This window comes from Chinchilla lanigera, unplaced genomic scaffold, assembly GCF_000276665.1.
Source record: "Chinchilla lanigera isolate Chin_1 unplaced genomic scaffold, ChiLan1.0 scaffold00028, whole genome shotgun sequence".
Taxonomy (NCBI): domain Eukaryota; kingdom Metazoa; phylum Chordata; class Mammalia; order Rodentia; family Chinchillidae; genus Chinchilla; species Chinchilla lanigera.
In genome coordinates, this window is record NW_004955429.1 from 7,089,695 (window position 1) to 7,111,112 (window position 21,418).

Genomic DNA, 21,418 nt, shown 5'->3' on the forward strand with positions numbered 1-21,418 from the left:
GAAAAGAGAAAGAAAAGAGAAAGAAAAGAGAAAGAAAAGAGAAAGAAAAGAGAAAGAAAAGAGAAAGAAAAGAGAAAGAAAAGAGAAAGAAAAGAAAGAAAAGAAAGAAAAGAAAGAAAGAAAGGAAGGAAGCAAGCCAGCCATAGTTGTAATGTAATAATAATTCATGCCTTTGTTCTCTGCTCAAATCTAAGAATGCTCTTACTATTCTCATCCTCACAGCCAGCTTATCTCACTGAAAAAAAAAAAAAAAAGAATTTATCCAAAAAAATTTTCCATAAATACCACCCCTGCAACACTCTACATCCAGTGTATTTCTCGTACTTTTCTGCCTTCTCTCTCATTACAGTACTAGAGCCTGCTTTTCAATTTGGCAGGTCTCCTTCCTTTTCATGTATTTCAGGATATCATTCTAACAATTTCTTCCTCTTCTTTATCATTATTTCCTCTCTCTACTGGATCATTCCTTCTAGCACACTATCGTGCTGCTATTTCTCACATTTAAAAAATACCTTTCTTCCTCCTCACTTCCCTGGCCAGTTATCTTCTATTCCTCTTTCTAGCTAAGCCTCTGAAAGCAGTCATTCACACTCACTGTCTGACTTTTCTCCTCCTATTCTGGATTAAACCCAGTTTTTGTCCCCACTAAATATATTAAAATCAGCGGGGTGTGGTTCACGCTTGTAATACCAGCACTCAGGAGGCTGAGGCAGGAGGATCATCGCAAGTTTGAGACCATCCTGGGCTACAAAGCAAGCTCAAGGCCAGCCAGAACTGCACAGCAAGACCCTGCCTCAAAAAGACAAAAAAAATAAAATAAAATAGATTAAAACTGCTCATCAACATCACTAATGATCTACACTTGACTAAATCCAACCGCTAGCTCTTCTAGGATGACACAGTTCACTTATTGCATCCTTTCTCTAGCTGGCCTCCTGGAGTGCCACATCCTCTTGGTTTTCTTCCTCATCTCCTTTGATGATTACACTTCTCTAACATCTTTTGCTTGTAAGCCTTTTCTTTTTCTACCTCTATTCACTCCTCCTGTGATGATGTGATCCAGGCTCACAGTTTTAAATACTTCCATATGCGTTCGACACCCAAATTTATACCCAAAGTTTGGATGTTTTTCCTGAATGGCAGATTATGCATCCACGTGGCTAGTCAGTATTCTCTACCTAGCCGGTTAACAGATACCTCAACTCTGCAGTAGGGAGAACAGCCCACCAAGATAACCACATCTTGAACTCTGAAATCTGTCGATAATTTACAATACATGGCAAAAAGAACTTTAAGGACATAATGAAGCTCACAAACCTTAAAACAAGGAAATTTAAAAAAAAAAAAAAAAAGGAAATTATTCAGAGAGGCCCAATCTCATCACATGAGCCCTTAAAAGAGAATTTTCTCTGACTAAAAGCAGATGGGATACAACAGAAGCCTTCTGTTGCAAAAAAGAGAAAGAGAAATTCCAACCTTAAGAAAGATGCAACACGTCACTGCTGGCCCTGAGACACAAGGGGTCACATGGCGGAAGACTCGAGGATTGACAGAGGCCCTGGCTCAGGGTGGGTCACAGCTAACAACCAACATGGAAGTGGGCACCTGAATCCCACACATCATGAGGAACCAAATTACATCACCCTGCATGATCTTCGAAAGTAGATTCAGATAAGAACCAACACCTTGACTTAATCCTTTACCTGAGGTACATGAACCAGTTGAGTCCACCCACACAGAACAATAACGTAAATTTATGTCGTTTTAAGCTGCTAAATTCGTGGCAGCAATACTAAACTAACAACATATCTAAAATTGAATTCTTCACCTTCTCCATGACCTATACAGTCTATCCTATCTTTGTTTTGGTTTGGTTTTTTGTTTACTTGGTTGGTTGGTTGGTTGGTTGGTTGGTTGGTTGGTTGGGTTAAGACAGGATCTTGCTATGTAGACCAGGCTGGCCTCAAACTTCCAACAATCTCTTGACTCAGCCTCCTGAATGCTACGATTACAGGTGTGCACAACCAGCCTCTTATCTTTGTTAACATCAATTCCATTCTTTCTATCTAACTGGGCCGAAAACTTTGGGATCATATATGGGTCCTCTCTTTCTTTTATACCTCTGACTTACCTGTTTAAAAAAAAAAAAAGTCATATAGGTTCTACCATTAAATGTACTCAGAATGTTCATCTCTCACCATCTGCCCTGTGATTGCCCTTGAAACTGGATGACCATAACTCCTCCTAATGTTATTAACCCCTGATCCTAATGCACTCTCTATAGTCTATCCATAACAAAGCAGCCAGAGTTCCTTTCACAATTCAAACCAGATCATGTTATGTCTCAGTCCAGAACCCTCAAAGGGTTCATTTTGCACTCAAAGTAAACACAAAGCCCTTGCACAGGCTAAACAATGCCTCCTCGCTTGCTTACTCTGTTCCAACCACTGATGGCCTACCTCCTTTTTCACCATAAGCATGTAGTAATCCAGTAATACATAACATTTGCTAAATAGTACTGACTCCAGATACCATTCTAGTTGTTTTAAATGTATTATCTTTTCCATTTCACTATTTCCACTACTTTACAGGTAATGAAACTGAATCACAGAAAGGTAAACTAACTTAACAGTTCAATCAGTACGTGGTGAAGCCAGAATTCAAAATCACAGATCAGGTCTACGCCACAGCCCAAATTCTTAATTTCCACAGTGTCCCTCATTGTTAACCTTATTTCCTCTTTGGATACCCACTAGAATCACCAGAAGATGCCATAAAGGATAAGAAGTGGGAATCCTTAGTGCTTCATGTATGGTAAGAGAGACAGGAAAAATGAGAATTAGGACATTGGGAATAAAAATATTTCTCAGAGATAAAACTCTGTACATAGCTAGTTACTGAATAAAATATGATACTTAACACTTACTTTTTCTGTTGTAACTGTCAGTGATGGAACCAAAGCAGGTGATGATTCTGGTTGTTTCTTATGTTTTTGTTTGTGTTTGTCCTTCTCTTTGTATTTCTAAAAAAATGAACAAAATTTATTCATTAAATTCAAACAAATTCAAATTGTAATCATTTATATGTTAAGATTCTTTTTATAACTAGAAGTTTCAAACTTTAACAAATATTTCTACCAAAAAATACCTTTATAACTTAATCCTATTATCATAGTACTATTTTATATATAAAAAAGTAATCTATTTTAAAATGACATATCTTCCCTTACCCTTGATCAATCTAAAATACTACCAAAAAACAACTCAAATCTGAAACTATTACATTTATATTTGGTAAAATACATACTTTTCTTATGAGAACACTAAGTACTTTTTTATAAATAGCACTTTTAAAGTTTATGTCTCATTCAGTGTGTGATCACATTTGAAAAGTACCATATTCTCTACCACCATGCATTGGATTCCTCAGCCCAGAAACCAGAGATCAGGGCACAGGAACTCAGGCAGGAATCTTTCCCAGGTCTACCCAGTAAATGGATAAACTGGTCGTCTGTATCAACACTACCACCGCCAAAAGCAGACAAAGTATGTTGCTATGAAGTACTAAAATTAGTAAACTAAATCTAAAAAGCAATTTGATTCACTAAAACAATAATTATATATTAGAAGCTCAATTTTGCTTAACATCAAAAAATTTTAACCAAAATGCTCTCAACTGTTTGAACCAGAAAAACAGTATTTTGGAGCCCAGGGTGCCAGACCATACCTATAATTCCAGCTACTCAGGACAGAGATGCAGGAGGACCACAAGTTCAAGGCCAAGGCCAGACTGGGCAACTCAGTGAGACCCCAATCTCCCCAAAATAAAAAGAGCTAGGAACATAGATCAGTAACAGGGTGCCCCCGGGCTTAATCCCCAGTACAACAAAAGGAAAACCGTATTGGGTGTGAAATTTGCTAGTATGTCAAGAGCTGGATTTATTTCATAGTGCTTTACTTTAACTATTCAGAGCACTTAATCTGCTCAAGGCATGAAGGACTAGTTTTCCTGTCTCTACTCTAAAAGAGATTGCATACCAGCAGAACAAAGAGCATAAAAAGCAAGGATACATGTTTTACTACAATACTACAAATGCTTCCCTTTTTGCTTTTAATTCCTGGTCTAAGTACTTAAGACATTTTTTGATTGACTGTTAATACTGTTGAGAAAGAAAGTAAAGTAACACAACACTTTTTACTCAAACTGGGCAATTTTTCTAGTTACTGTAATTATGGCAGATGACTGCTCTGTTCAGCACTGGTCCTCCCATCGTAAGATGTCATCTTCTCCACTCCCTTAACCCTGACTTGATGGACAGGTTCTAGACAACAGGACTTTTAAGAAGGTCAGCAGAGCTTCCACCTTTGCTCCTGTGGATCCAAGCCACGATGTTCGGAATCGTTCCAGACACTCCTGATAGGCAGGCCAAGTGGGGAATGTGGCCATCTGGGGACAAAGAAAGGTGCCTGCCACAGGCACCAGTGCCCAGCCCCAAGCACGTGAACAGTGACCACCTGGCCAGCCACTAACCTAGTGCGGCCTCATGAACATCCCAAATGATATCACATGGAAGAAAGATACAACTTTTTCCCCTCTTAAAGAAGCTGAGGACAATTACACAAGAGTTTTAACCCAAGTTTTAAAAAGTAAAACAACCAACGAAAGGACACGTAAAAAATGTGTTCAGGAAGCAATACAGGGGTCACATGTGGTAGTGTACACCTGTAATCCCAGCTACTAGGGAAGCAGAAGCAGGAGGATCAAAGCCTCGAGGCCAAGACAATTTGCCAAGATCCTTTCTCAAAATAAAATGAAGAGGAACTGAAGATGCAGCACAGCAGTAGCGTGCATAAAGCCTTACCTGGGTTCAGTCCCAAATAAACAAACACCTCCTCCTGCCACTCCAAATGAAGCAGTTGGAGATACCATTAAGTGCCCAAAGGAATAATATTCAGGCCCAAAGGAATTAGGATAGCTCAGTTTTTCTGAAGAGTACACAGGTGGTCAGTGAACCACTGACAAACCTTTGTGCCAAATTAGTGAGTTCCAGAAGGAACTCCGTATCAACAGCTTGAGGTTCCTTCTCAGAAAATCTCTAGAACGAACTAGCAAAGGTTGCCAACGTACAGAAAAGAATTCCATTGTCACCAATTAGGAATGACAGGCCATCAGGAAGCCCAGTGCTAAGAATTAATAGTTGGCCACAAGGTAAGAATGAAAAGGAAAGCATGAGTTATTTCAAGATAAGTCAATTTTTTTGGTTGGAATTTAAAAAGTAATTTTAGTAAAAAAGAAGTGTCTTTATTCAAATAATGGAAAATATTCTTTCAAACATGAAGCACACCAATCTCCAGGAATGGAATGGCATTTAAAAGGCAATCTGAAATCACAAATTTTTCCAATGTTAACAAATATTTTGAAAGTTAAAAGAACCAACCAAATCAACCAACAAGCAAACAAAATTGAGGGCAAGGGCAGATAATAACACATTAAAAACTGGCAAGCAAGGGGTGATACAAGATTTTAGAAAAGCCAGGTGTGGTAGTGCACACCTATAATCCCAGCACTTGCGGCCTGAGTTGGAGAACTGCAGCAAGTTTGAGGCCAGCCTGGCCTACATAGTGAGTTCAAGGTCAGCGTGAACTACAAAGCAAGAGCCTGTCTCAAAATAAAAAAAAAAAAAAAATTTTAGAAAATAATGGAAAGTATCCTATGCTGACCTATAGGATTCAGCTCTTAATCCTGTCTTTAATTCCCTAAAATTCTGAGAATATAACTAAAACTCAAACTCTGGAGCAAGCACTCGTCCCTCTTATTTCCCTGCCTATTTAACTTTTTCTGCCTAAAGAGTAGTGCTTCAGGTGATAATAAGGAAACTAAAGGGAAATAAGGAAATAAGAGGTGCTGACTAAAAGGAAATAAGAGGTGCTGACTCTTTCAAAGTACAGTATGAAGGCTAAGAATGAATGAATATAATCCCATAATGAAATGAGACACACCCACACAGCAGAGGTTTAAACAGGGTAACTGCGACAACAAACCTTTCAGAGCTTTCCATGATAACGAACAGCCTACTGCGGCACAGTTGCCATAGCTTTACCACCACTGGTATAAGACAATGAATAAAGTTCCTGAAAGGAGAATCAGCCTATGGTTACGCCACAAAATGCATGCTGCTCAAAGCTAAGCTTTTACACTGCACTCCTCTCATTTCTTCTGGCTTCAGAAAAATGCAAACTATGGAGTTGAGCTTGGTGGTGCATGCCTGTAACCCCAGCACTTAGGAGGCTGAGGCAAGAGAATTGTGCCAAGTTCAAGGCCAGCCTGGGCTCAAGTGAGACTGTCTCCCCCATGCCCCCAAAAAAATTGCAAACTACTTCTCCCTCAAGTCATGGTCTCAAAAATGGTGACATTTTCAAGAAAGTACCTAAATTCCAGTGGAACAAATACACAAAAAGAACAAGATCAAAAAACAAGTGCAGGCTGGGCATAATGTGCACGCCTGCTATCCTAGCACTCCGGAGGCTGAGGCAGGAGGACTGCCGCAATTTCAAGGCCAGTCTGGGCTACACAGTGAGTTCAGGACCAGCCTAAACTACACAGCAACACCCGGTCTCAAAAAGCTAAACCACAAAACAAAACAAAACAAAACAAAACAAAAGGTAAGAAAAAAAGTTGCAAAGAGATGATAACTAAAAATAATATAAATACTGTAATGCAACTAAGATGCCAGCCTAGGAGTAGATTTCATTGCCTAAAAGTTATTTCCCAAAACTGCCCTATACTACATAAAGAAAACATTACAGAATTAGCAAATTAAACAAATGGCAAAGAAATGATACATTATTGAAAATGAACTTGAAGAACTCGAAGAGATAGGTTTGAGACAGGGTTTCACTATGTAGTTCAGGCTAGTCTTGAACTATGTAGTCCAGGATGGCCTGAACTCTGGACAACCCTCCTGCCTCAGCCTCCCAAGTGCCAGAGTAACAGGTATATACCACAACACCCAGCTAAAAAAAAAGAATGAGAATTGTTTAAACTGCTTAAAAAGACATACTAAAGCAGTCAAGAGGAACTAATAGCTATAGAAAACAAAGATAATAGAAAGTTAACCTGCATTCCCAGAGTCCAATAAATGTGGGACAGAAGGTATATTCAAACATAAAAGTCTACCAAGTGAAAACTGCATTCTGAAAATTCTGTTGTGCGCTGTTTAACACCTAGATGTACCGAAGTTCAACTCAGTAGAAGGTAAAGTAAAGAAGGGTGGTAGGCTATCTCCACAGCAACAGAAATACTTTTTTGTTTTGTTTTGGTACCAGGAATCAAACTCAGGACCTTGAATTTGCCAGGCAGGTGCTATGACACTGAGCTATATCCCCAGCCAACAGAAACATTCTGGATCCACTACCTAAGTCTATTCAAGGAAAAAAAAGTGACCCAATACACAGACAAGGTACAGTCTGAAAATAATGTCTTTTAAAACACACAAACAAGTTGGGCATGGTGGCATACAGCTATAATCAGCCCCAGGCAGGCTGAGGCAGGGTTAGGAGTTAAAAACTAGCATGGACTCCACAATGAGTTGAAGGCCAGCATGGACTGTCTCCAAACTAATCCAAAATGTTTAAAAACATAAAATACAAAAAAACTGGACTGCAAAGCAAGTGCAATGAGCATGGGACACTGAAGCCCTTTCCTTTAAAGCAGGAGCTAGATGGAGAAATGGAAGTATGTCCTTAAAACATCACATCATAGTCTGAGCCAAATTGTACCTGCGCACAAGTTCCTTCCTTGTTGACACTGGTTCTGGTGACAGAAACAGGCCTTCCCTTTCCCGTCCTAAATAAATGCAGCTCTAGTCTCCACCTCAGGGTGAGCACAGATGGGCTTAAGGCAATCAAGACAAATCAATTTTCTGTAGCCACTGACTGCTTTTGGTCTGGGATAGGTTTACTTCAGGACAGTAAAACAGAAAGGAAAATTTTCTTGGTGACTGCTGAGAATATTCTCACTCAAAAAGGTTCTCCTTTCCTAGCTTTAGATGATGAAGTTAGGCCATGACCCCTGCAAAAACTGCAGTAACCTGGCAACCATGACTGAAAAGCCATGAGACTCACAACAAAGTCAACAAAGCCCTGTCACCATGGAACTGGCTATAATTAAATTAAGCACATCTCACAAAATCGTAGCCTCTGAACTTACGCAAAATAATAAACTTCCAAGTGTTTTAGCCACTTATTTAAGTATTCCATTACTTTCAGCTAAAAGCCTTCAAATTGGAAAAATAATCTCACCTCTTCAATGTCTTTCATTTGTTTGGGGTATTATACAATAACTTACAGGTATCTTTAAAAAATAATTCTCTCTTGCGTTAAGAAAATTTTAGCAGAAGCTTAATATTACTTATTTTACTTCCATTTATCTCATTTTAACAAAATAATTTTATCTATCTAACCATTCTTTTCATCTATGCATAAAAGAAATCTGAAATGTTCACTTAGCAATGATGGGTACTGGTGAAATCTCAAGTGGTTCTTTTTCAACTTTCATTTTTAATTGCTCTGCCCTGTTTAATTCTCTATAATTAAACATATAGCTTATACTAAGGCTAACATGAGATAGAAAGAGCCAGCTATTTACAAAACTCAAAATTTTTTTTTTTGAGACAGGGTCTTACTATAGAGTGCAGGTTGGACTTGAACTCGCTCAGACACCCCAGGCTAGTCTTGAACTCACAGCGATCCTTCTGCCTCAGCCTCCCAAGTGCTGGGATTACAGTTATGCACTGCCACACCCCACTTCATCCATTTTCTTTTTTGTCTTCTTTTTTTATTAGTACATGTTTGCAGTACATAATTATTACACTCTTCCTGGGGAGTTGGTCCATGGGCATAACATTTCTTAGTTCTTTTTCATCCCCTTCTCTCCTCTCACCATCTCTGAGCTATCTCCCGATTATCTTTTGTTTTGCTCTTTATTTATATTTCGGGTTTCTCCTGAGAAAGAAACCATATAGTATTTAAGCTTGTGTGTCTGGGATTTATTTCACTTAATATTATGGTCTCAAGGTGCATCCATTTTCCTACAAATGACTCAAAATTTATTCTTCAGAGCAGGACTCTGTTGTGTATAAATACCACGTTTTCTTCATTATGTGTGCTCTAATTAGACACTGCCCAGCTTAAACATGCCCATTTCACTGGGTCCAAGCCAGGGCAATCTAAATGAAAAAGGGTGCAATGTCTAGGTCCGCTCCTTGGTTCCTCTGGGTATTTAGTGTCTCCGATGTTTCCTTTTACAGGGATTAATACAAATAAGCACTGGCGCCCATAGAAGCAAAACTTTTAAAGAAGGTAGACTCACAGAAAAATGTCAAGCCCCTTACTGGTAGCTTAGAAGACTGCTGGTCAAAAATACCTATTTTAGACTTAGCTGTAAATGAAAAGCAAGCATTGCATAAAGCCACTCAAATTAGAGGATTATGTATTAGGAGACAATGCTACAAATGTCTCTAGTTTCTGTATGTCTTTCAAGGGAAGCGACAGTTGTACACTGTCTAGACTATCTTCTTCAGGTTACTTTTACAATGAATATATAGCCTAAGGAGAGAGTAGATCTATCTTAGAAGCAAAGGGGAGGCATGCTTTATTGTCCACTGTAAAAGATTCAGGTGGCCTCACCTCTGGGTGTCCCTCCTTTAATGCAATAGATGGCATGAACATATGTCATCCGCCCTCTCTGCTCTGCCCTATGGGAACTGGGTCTTGGGGAATGGTGCAAAAATACTGATGCTCTGGCCACTGCTTTGCCGTTAAGTAATAAACTCTCCTTCATCTCTGACCCAGAGGTCTGCTGTAGATACCTTACCTTTCAGCGTTCAGCACAATTGAGAGATGAGACTATAATGTGAGTAGGGACATGGCTTTATGGAAAAGGAAGGATGAGAGGCCCACAGGCCAGTAATAGGATTTGAGGGAAATCTATGGGAGTAAGTTAACAATATAAGCAAGACAAATTGTATGGCCAACTAAGCAATAAATTAACTTTCATTTTATTACCGCTAATGAGGAAGAATTCAACAGCTGATTTCAGGTTAGGCACCAGGAAATACACTTAAAACAGGGAGCTCAATGATGATTAGTAATCTACTTTGACAGGAGGGGAGGTCTTTCTCACCAATCTGGAAGTCAGACTCAGTTCCTGCCTACTATAGTAACAACAAGGTGACTTCAGTTACTTTAAGAAAAGTTATGAGGAGACAAAAATTAAGCCTTCTCTTCCCAGGAAAAACCAATGGCCACACGCAGCCATCCAAATAGGCTGAGAAATTCTAAGACAAATGTTTCCAGCTCTATTTGATCCAGATGCCCTGAGCACTACTTTACTTACAGCAATGGAAGATGAAGGCCCCCGGATGCAGTGCACAGGATTCACACAAGGCACAGAAGCAACATGACTCTGCAGGTGCACCCTTCAGCTAACTGTACCTTAACTATTATGTGCACATCTGAAGAATGGCAGGAAATAATGTATGGAATCAGCAAAGTGTCACCCAAGCTACAAAGCAGTTTTTCTATTTTTATAGGATTCTACCCAACAGAGGGAAGAACATGTGACAGAGATGACATACAGTCTGCAAAGCCTAAAATATACAGGTTCCTTAGAACAAAAGTTTGCCAACTTCCATTTTATCTGCCTATCTTTACCCATCTCACACGTGAAAGGGTAGAATCCCAAAACAGCAGAACCTGAAAATCAGGAATCAGTTTCAAAACACATAATAACCCGGCAGTAAGACAAATACATAATAGTAAAAGTGAAATGAAAATGTAAGAGAACCAGGTAAAGGTATCAAAGCTGGAGAAAGAGCGTATCATTCAAGTCCAAGGATGTCTAGGTTCACTGAAGAGACAAGTTAATGCCAGGCAGGGTAGTATGTACATGCCCACAGTCCCAGATGCTGGGGAGGAGGACTCAGGAGCATTATGTGAGCCCAGGAGTCTGAGGAGAGCCTGGAAAACACAGCAAGGCCCTGTTGTGGGGGCAGGTTGGGGGGGAAAACACCCCAAGGAAAAAGCAGGCAAGTGCTGGCTCTGGGTTCAAAGAAAATGATCCACAATATACAAACTGCATTTTCCTTTAATGTCAGATGTTCTAATACATCAGTCACTGCTCTAAGCAGAGCTGCATCACTTAAATTATCTGATAGCCTTTTTCTTTTATTGGTCCCCCTACATTGCTGTTTTCTTATCAAACCAATCTCCTAGCTTTATGAGCATTTAAAATACTAATTTCCCCAGCACTTGGGAGGCTGAGGCAAGAGGATCAGTGTGAGTCAAGGCCAGCCTGGGGTTCAAAGTGAATTTAAGACCAGCCTGAACTGCATTGCGAGACCCTGTCTCAAAAAGACAATAAATAAAATATTAATTTCACTTATTGTTACATCAAATATACATCTGGCCTGACCCATTTTGAGCTCCAGATTCACGTATATAAGTACTTTGAAAATTTTCCCCATTCCAGTAAATCTTTTTTTTTTCTTGTTTTTGTTTTTTGAGACAAGGTCTTGCTATGTAGTTCAGGCTGGCTTTGAACTCACTATGTAGTCTAAGCTGGCCTCAAACTCATGGAGATCCTCCTGCCTCAGCCTCCCAAGTGCTGGGATTTGAGACATTTGCTACCACAACCAGCATTACCAATTAATGTAACTGAAATCAGATTTCTCAGCTCTTTTATAAAAAGTTTTACAAATCCACAAAGTTTGCAAGAAGCTTTGAGTCCCTACTTATATTTATAACATCACTTTCCTAAATAAGACAACCTGTACCACCCATCACCTACGGCGCACCCTTTCTCAGGTCTACCCATTACCAATGAGGTCTCAGCCATATAGACTAATCTTTCAGCAACGAGGACAGCGATGGCAAAGCTTTAAGAGCTTTCAATGATAAAAACAAATAGCCCACTGCGGCTCACATGTCATAGGTTCACCACTACTGTCATTTCTTCTATGTTTCAATTAATCCAGCTATCAATAAGCTCAGTTCAGATCTCATTACTTTTAATCTGATTCAAGTTAATGTGCTTAATTAAGCAACATAAGGCAGTGGTTAATAGCAGACTGAAGGAGCCAAACCATCTCACTTCAACTTCAGTCCATCTTATTATGTATTTGTTTGTTCAAGCTACTCATCACTTTCTGTGCTATCATTTTCTCTTTTTTAAAATTCTCTTTTTTAAAACAAAAAGAATGCTATCTACCTCACCCGTCTGTGGGTGAAGATTCCAGGAGTTAATATAGGTGAAGTACTTAGTATAGTATCCAGCACACAATAACTACTAACATACACATTATTTTTCTCACTTCTGTTGTCCTCATGGTCATCATCATGAAAATCATTCCACTAATCAGTTTTCCCATTTCAACCACTAAGTAAACACCTCATACAACACTTGCCAAATAAACTTCAAGTGTGGCTGCAATCATACCACCATTAAATGCAAACTCTTCAACTGCAATCACCTCAATCTGTATTGTCATGCTTATCATTTCTAGCTTATCCTTCTCAGCTTCTTATCAATTCAACACACTGGACCTTCCCCATGTTCAAAATATTCTAAATGTTTACAATTTTAAATTCTAAAAATATTGTGCATGTCATTCACAGCATGAATCACTCACATGGATCCATTTAGCACTCCTACTACCTCACAGGAAGTGCTGGTCAAATTCCCACAAGTTCGCCATTTCCCTCTTCCTAGCTCTACCTCACTTACCTGTATTTGTTTTATCCACTCAGTGGTGGAGCGCTTACCTAGCATGAATGAGGCTCTGGGTTCAATCCTCAGTACCACCACCCCCTCCAAAAAAGTTATGGCTGCATAGTATGTGAGAGTTCAGATTTTGAAAAAGGCATATAGAAGAATCTACTCAGTAAAACCATTAACTGACTTACTTCACTATCCAAAACCATGTTAGGTATATATCCTGTTTCTGAGTAGATTCTGCTAATAGTTAATTGGTTAAGAATGAACTATTGGGGGCTGGGGATTTAGCTCAGCGGCAAAAGCGCCTGCCTGGCAAGCGCAAGGTCGTGAGTTCAGTTCCTGGTACCGGAGAAAAACCAAAAAACCAAAAAAAAAAAAAAAAAAAAAAAGAATGAACTATTAATTTATCATCAAGAATATTTTTTATAAAAACGATGAATGAATGCAAGCAAGGATGGTGAGAGAAAAGAAATCCTATTGTTGGTGGAAATGTAAGCAAGTATAACCACTATGTCAAATCTGCATGGCAATTCCTCAAAAGATGCAACACAGAAGTACTATTTGATCCAACTATACTATTCCTAGACATATTCCTAAAAGCATTAATGTTTGCTTTCTACAGTGATCCATGCATACTCAATCCACAATGGCTAAGCTGTGGAAACAGCCTAGATGTCTCTCAGTGGATGAATGGTTAAGGAAATGTGATGTATACACAATGAAATATTTCTGATAAGGAAGAATAAAAACATGTCATTTATAGCAAAACAGATGGAACTAGAAACCATCACGGTAAGTGAAATTAACTAGACTCAGAAAATTAAATATCACATGATTTCTCTTATACAAGAAACCTAAAAAGAAATAAAGAATTAAGATAGAGGACAGGAATCCAGATGGCAGACTTCTGGAGACAGGATGGGGAACAAGCAAGACAGGAAAGGGAGAGATGGTAGAAAAGGAGAAGATGGAATGAGTGAAGCTGATTAAGATATGTCAAACACACGCACCAACTTCAAGTAATACAAATATGCACCACAAGGGGGGTGTGGAGAGGGAAGCTGGGAACGGTGACCGATGCTTGAAATCCCAGCACTCAGGAGGCTGAGGTAGGAGGATCGTTGAGAGTTCGGGACCTGCCTGGGTTACGAAGTGAGCTCAAGGCCGGCCTGAACTGCATAGCAAGATCGTGTCTCAAAAAGACCAAAAAAAAAGAAAACAAAAGAAAAGCTAAACCACAATGATCTACTTTCCCACAACCTGAAATTCCATTCTTACTGCACTTGTTCTCTGACCCCACTGAGTTCTCAAGACCATTGCTCCAATATTTCCTCCAAATCTACATGCCTCCACATCCCTAATTTCACCACTGTATCATCCAGCTTCAAGCTCATTATTTTAAACACTTTAGAAAACAAGGGATTCACCTCCTTATGTTTATACTAATCAGCCTAGCTGTTATCTCTCAAAAAGTTCTATCCATACCTACTGTCAATGCTCCACTATTCAGATAATCTAATTATTTGCTTCCCTACATGCTTTTCTTCCTCCCCACCCAAATCCCAAAATGTAAAGGGTCAACTGTACATATTTTCAAGACAAGCCTACATTAAACATAAAAATGTGAGAAAACAGAATCTAGGCACAGAAGTGAGGGCCTACAGTCTCACCTACTCAGGAGGCTGAGGCAGGAAACTACTTTATCCCAGGAGTTCAAGCCCTGCCTGAGCAATGCAGTGAGACACCCATTCTCAAAAAAAAAAAAAAAAACAAGTAATAGTAAAGAGGGACAGAGTCTATAAAACCTCATCTGTTCAACTATATTATTACTTACCATCATATCATCATTTAAAAAGTCCTATACCAAATATTGCTAAGGCAAGCAAACAAGTCTAATAAACTTAAGAGCATGTTGACTTCACACACAGTATGCTTACTTTATAAATCAGAATAATCCTCTGTTGTTCAAAATAAAATACAAAAAGCCATTTTAAGCTTGACAACAAAAAGTCAAGTTCTAAGTTTAGTATATGTGAAAAGTAAAATCCAAATAGTATTTACATACATCCAGAATCCAAAGATAAACAAACTTGACTGAACACAGTTTTTAAAATATCATTCAACAACAATTACAAAGAATTCATAAAATGCAATTTCTTATTTATTCAGACAAGGCTGATAACTGCATAAGCAATAATAAGAACTGCATAAGCCTCAGCACTATATTCAACATTTAATAATTGTCCTTCGAGTAACACAGTAAGACACAAATTAAATACGCTCATACAGTAAACGCCTCTAAAACCAGATACCGCTCATGAAATGGCAGAAGTCCATTAGTGTAAAACTTCCCTCTTCACATTTTATAATGAGCCCTTACACTTAATCTTCAGCTCATGATTTTAAAAGCGTAAATAAACTCTCATGGTGTCACTTACTAAAACTGATTAGACTAAATCTTCCACTTTTCATCAGCAATTCAAACAACAAATACAAGTCAGACCCCTTATTACTGTCACTTTATCACAAATCACCTCATAAAGAAGTCAAAATATATAAACTTCCCACTTAAGATACAAATTTTCTTTTTGGTACCCGGAATCAAACTCAGGACCTTGCGCTTGCCAGGCAGGTACTGTGCCTCTGAGCCATCTTCTCAGCTCCCCCTAATTAAGATCTAAAATAAATATATTTAGGGGCTGGGGATTTAGCTCAGCGGCACAGCGCCTGCCTGGCAAGCACAATGTCATGAATTCGATTCCCAGTACTGGAAAAAATAAATGAATAAAAAATTTAAAAATAAAATAAAATAAATATATTTAGATTACATACCTATCTACCCTAAACGAGCATAAAGTTGTACCTACTACTTCACTCATAATAAAAAATTTAATCAAAACTACTTATTTTTGACCTTAGGAAAATATAAACTAAAACCAAATGTTTTTAAATACATACTAAAATTTCCCAAATCCTATGTACTTACAAATGTGAAAATTCTAGGTGATCTTGTTTCTAAAGACAATCCACATCAAAACTAGTTTATGTCAACAGTGTGAGAATACTATTTTCCATTTGAAGAGGTTCTTTCATCCTAACTTCCATTAAAAGAAGTATCTTTTTACTACACTAGCAATATTTTCTTAAAAAATTACAAATCAAGTATGAGTAATTATACAATATTCAATTTTTAGTCTATTAAAAATTAATCACATCCTTTAAGTAAAAATGTAAGCAGAAAACAGGTCAGTCAGAAGAAGACAGATTAGTACTTAGGCAAGCTTTTAGTGTTTTAAATTAAAAGACAAAGTATTCTTGAACAAATGGTATAACATTTGGCCACTAGAAAAATAATATACCATTAGCACCACTGAAAAAAATCAGCCAAGACTATGCAGAACTTCAAAACTGTTCTATATAAAGGAGAAAAGCTGATGCGATCATTACTTACATGTGAAGTAATCAATTAATGATATGTAGCAAAAAACTACTATTGCTGAAGTCACCTAAAGATTTCACGAAGATGACAACAGTTAACACATGCAAAAAAATCACTCCCATGGTTTCAAATTGCATTTTATCAGTTGCAATGGGTAAAACCATATTCACAAATATGGCATTATTTTAAACCACTGTGAATTAATACTCTTTATTAGTCAAAATGTTTCTGTATTTCCATGCCTCCTTTTAATTATCAAGAACTTAATTTTACCTAAAAAGGCAAAAATAATTTTTAAATTAGTTTCTCTACTTGATGTGCTACATAGTTAGCAACAACAAATCCACTTACTTTTTTCTCTTTCTCATGATGTTTATCCTGAGAGTGAGAAGAAGAATCACTTAAACTTTGATCATATGACCTATTAGATCCCCGTTTGCTCTTTTTCTAAAAAAGAAAATATATATACATATATGTATATGTATATAAAATTTTTAAAGAATTTTTCTGTTAAGTTTAACTAATTCAACTGTGAAATTTTCAAATGTCTACTAAAATTAAAAAGTCACTTTTTCAATTGATATAATCCAGTTTATACACCATCCATCACAGTATAAAGAAAAAAATCCTAAATTTAATAGTAATGCCATATTTTTGTATATTTATTAATGTGTGAAAATAGATTATCTATTTTCTGTGTCTGCTTTTGGGGGCAAAAAAACATTTGAACCAAAAGAGGAAATGCCATATTAAGTGAGGATGCCAAGACTAGAAGAATAGCAAAAGTAAATATTTGAAGAGTTACATTATGCCACTAGTAAAGCAAGCTTTTAATCTTATACTTTCAGTATTTCTGCGGTTCATTGAGAAAAAAATTAAAAGAAATGTCAGTATTAGACCCATGCATTTTCAAAGCATTACTAAGAGCATTACACACTGCTACTTAAATTCTTACATCACTGCAGAATGAAGTATGAAGATGCGAGTTATGTGGGATGTTTAAAAGTTGGTGGCATCATACCTAATTAAACTAGATTAAAAATTACTATAAAAAATGTTCAAGATTTATGCAAATCTAGTTTATTCAATCTTCTTAAGTTATTAAACAGTCTTTCCCAACTAGTAAAGGGGTAACATTCTATCAATAATTAGCAGTAGAAAAATTCTACTTGTACAAACTTCAAAATCCATTTATTTTATATTTTACAAGTATGATCAACTCACTTAGAAAATCAAAACTCTAGTAAGGTTTTAAGCACCCATGAAAAAAGAATAATTTTCAACTTTACAAGTTCAAAATTACTCTTAAAACAGTTAAACGTTTTTTGTCATTAAAGCAAAGGTTTTATCATCGAATGATACTAACATGCTTGTAAGCACACTCTTGAGTCACTTAACAGAACACATTCTAAGAAATGTGCTATTAGGTGATCTCACCATTATGTGAACATCACAGAGTATACTTACACAAACCTTGATGGTGTAGCCCTTAACACACCCAGGCTATGCGGGATAGCCTACTGCTTCTAGACTACAAACCTACACAGCGTATTACTGTACTGACTACCCTGGCCACTTTAACACAATGATAAGTATCTGGATATCTAAGCACACAAAAGGTAAAAATACTAAACAATGTGAATTTTTCAGCTCCCTTATAATCCTATAGGACCACCATCACAGATACAGTCCATCATCATTATGGAGCATATTCCATATGCATGAGCCAAAATACGAGAGGCACGAGTTGCTTCTCTCGTAAGACATGGCTGCCTAATACCATTATTCATTTAAAAGAATGAAATAGACCCATTCACAAAGGAAAAGTAATAATTGAAACAGACATTAAAAGCAAAACAAGTTTTAAACCTTCAGAGTATAAACCTGTATCATTAAGGACTGAAAAAATATACTTGGGACATTAAGAAAAAAGTGATTGTCCAAAGGAACTGTATTTTTACACTAATAGGTAACAGGCAATCAAATGTTGCTAACTCAATCATCAATGCCACTGTGCAACAGCAAAGCTTGACAATCTAAAAAAATCTTTAGGTTGAATTTTCGAATATATTCCCTCAAGGTCTTTCAACCAAACTACAGAACAGCTTTACTTCAAATAAAAAAATAAAAAATAAAAAATTTTTTTAAAAAACCATTGATAATTTCCTACCACTCTGTCTGTAATTTGGTAAGCTCCCCCTATTATTATGTTATCCTTCCTTTACTCTTTAAAATAAAAAAAAAAAAAATAAATAAAATAAAAAACAGCTTTACTTCAGTTTTACTATTTCCTACTACCCAAAAATGAAAATAAATAATAAACAATGAAATAGGTAACAGTAATGAAACAAAGAAACCAGTGATAATGAGACACAAAGTAAGCACGTGTCAAAAAGCAAAATAACTGCAAATAATGGTAAAATAGTCCTTTACAAATTAATTTTTCAACTGAATAGCAACATCTACTATCACCTAGTCATATATGTTCTAGACTAGAATATTTTAGAATATATACCTTTACAAAAGGACGCCCATAGAGTAAAATCTGTCTATATTATTAGATCTCTTCATTTCCAATAAAAAGCATGCTAAACAAATTTAATCTAAGGCAAAAATCACAGCAAAATAAACTGCTATTATGCCTTTTTTATAACCGTGTCACTGTACTGTCAAAACAAGTAACTATCATTTCAATATAAAATTCAAAACTTATTCTTACCAGCTTGCTAAAATGGTATTTACAGTAGCCACAGTATTGAACGTTATCTGCACCGTTCCCTTCTTCTTCACAAAGTAGTCCGGCGAACTGAGCACTGAAAGTAAAGGCCAATCCCATCAATAAAAATTCAAACTATAGTACACGTAAGCGAACAAAATTTACTCCTAAACATGAAACACTTGAATAAAATATATTTTCTGAGAAATAAAAAGGAAGACAAAAACTTTTATTATAGATGTCACCTCAACCTGCAACTATTTTTTTAAATGGTTCAAAATAAACTTTTCCAAAAAGAGAACAGAAGAGGAAAAAAATGGAAAAAAAGTTTGTGTAAATAAGAAAGGGAAGAAGGGTTGAAGGGAGAGGAGGGGAATGGGGAAAAAAGCAGCAGCAAGTTGTATCATGTGCATGTACAAATTCCCTACAGTGAATGTGATCATTATGTGTATCAAAACAGTACCAATTAATTTTTTTTTGGTTTTTCTCTGGTACCGGGAACCAAACTCACGAACTTGCGCTTGCCAGGCAGGCGCTTTGCCGCTGAGCTAAATCCCCAGCCCCAGTACCAATTAATTTTAAAAAAAAAATAAAATAAACTTTTCCTGCAGCTCTATCAAGGATGAAAATGACTGCATACTTTATATCACCAAGTAGATGTTAAGCTTCTATGAGAGTTAGGCATGATATCATGCTCCTATAGTCCCAGCCACTTAGGAGGCTAAAGCGGGAAGATCACTTGAGCTCAGGAGTGTGACACCAACCTCCCCATCTCAAGACCCCATCTCAAAAAATAAAAATTTTCCCTTTAAAAATTAAGGATTCATTGTATGCTTTCAACCTGTGTCATAGGTCCAAATAAAAGTGAAGCCACTGTACACAGTTGAAACGACATGTATACAGATCACATACTCTTAAAAGAAAAAATGCTTTCTCTCAGGAATAATTTTGGGACTTTACTGAAAAGCCATAGCACAGTATAGAAGACAAACACAAATTTGAGATTCTTAGTCAAAAACAATGGAAATGGAACTGAAACCTGAAGTTCTATGTTTGTGTTAAAAAGATAAAATGCTAAACTTTATAATCATCATCCTGTCAATTTGACCTTTCATATTTTCAACACTTCAAAATCACAGTATTAGTGCAGATCCGCTACCCAAACCAGAACTTTCATCTCTGGAAAATTAGGTATAGTAACCAAGAGAAGTTATTTAAAAACCAAAAAATCTTTTTTATGCTCCCAAAAGGTAGAATAAAACATACTTCATATATCCAAACACTAAGCTCAATAACTGTGCACGTGCCCAGAGTGACAGCCAGGTACAGTCTGACTGTCAAAATTACTAAGTACGTGGATTAATCCCACACTTTTATTTGGATTGCGGGTGGGGGCACAGGGTGTCTATGTTGCCCAGGCTGGTCTTGAATTTCTGGGCTCAACAGTTCTCCATCCTAAGCCTCAAAAGTGCTGAAATGCTGGGACTACAAAAGCGTGAACCACTACACTCAGATTGTCTTACTTTAAATAATTTTCGCCACTGAAATTGCATCATGAAAAAGAAATCTAAGTAAATTTTTGAAAAGTAGCCACTATAACATTGAGAATACTAGGAAGTGCATTATTTTTCCCTTGAGACAGGTGAAGAAGAACTATCGTTCACTGAAGCCTTACTAGCACTTCAGACATTGCAAAGTTTACCTGTATTCAATCTTAGCAACAAAACAAAGGATACATAACCAACCACATTATCTGCAACAAGATGAAACTGGAGAAGCTGGGATGCAGCTCAGTGGCGAACATTTTCAAGTATGAGGCCGAGTTCAATCCCCAGAACCCAAAAAGGGGTGGAGGGTTTGAGACTAGAGCTTACAGATCTTACATTAGAACCAGGACCCACTTATTGTAAACCCACTCTAATATATACGATCAGTTGCTTTTAGAATTATCTTTATTACAAATTAGTAACTCTTAACAAACCATTCTAATAAAATGTACTGTAATTAATATTTAGGTCCCCAACTGTGACAGCCAATCTTCACTGTCAACTTGATTGATGTAAGAGATGCCTAGGAGATTAGCAAAGCATGACCTTGGGGACTGAGTACCTCACCCCTGATCCCTTTCTGTTGAGCTCTTACTCTGCTTTCTGCTTCCCACTGTAACGTAATTATCTCTGTTCTGTCACACTCTTTCACCACTGATGTCTGCACCTTGGAGTCAGCAGACCATGGACTGAAACCTCTGAATTTATGAGCCAAAAACAAACCCCTTTAAAATGCAGGTATGAGGGGCTGGGGATTTAGCTCAGCGGCAAAAGCGCCTGCCTGGCAAGCGCAAGGTCGTGAGTTCGGTTCCCGGTACCGGAGAAAAACCAAAACAAAAAAAAAAAAAATAAAGAAAGGTATGATTAATATGAAATGTATTAAAGGAGGATGAGAGAGTATACCTTGGCATAAATTAGCAATTATCACAATGGAAACTTGTT

General features: G+C 37.2%; 1 protein-coding gene across 5 annotated transcripts in view; it reads right to left on the bottom strand.

Annotated features, from left to right (window-relative positions):
* Mllt10 (myeloid/lymphoid or mixed-lineage leukemia; translocated to, 10) overlaps positions 1 to 21,418 on the bottom strand; it is a gene marked incomplete at its 5' end in the record, with an annotated part of 164,656 nt that overhangs the window by 90,362 nt on the left and 52,876 nt on the right. For all 5 annotated transcript variants that reach the window (XM_013515402.1, XM_013515401.1, XM_013515400.1 and 2 more), the window contains 3 exon segments: positions 2,927 to 3,022; positions 16,565 to 16,660; positions 18,933 to 19,026. In XM_013515402.1, coding sequence (XP_013370856.1) covers positions 2,927 to 3,022; positions 16,565 to 16,660; positions 18,933 to 19,026 — 286 coding nt within the window.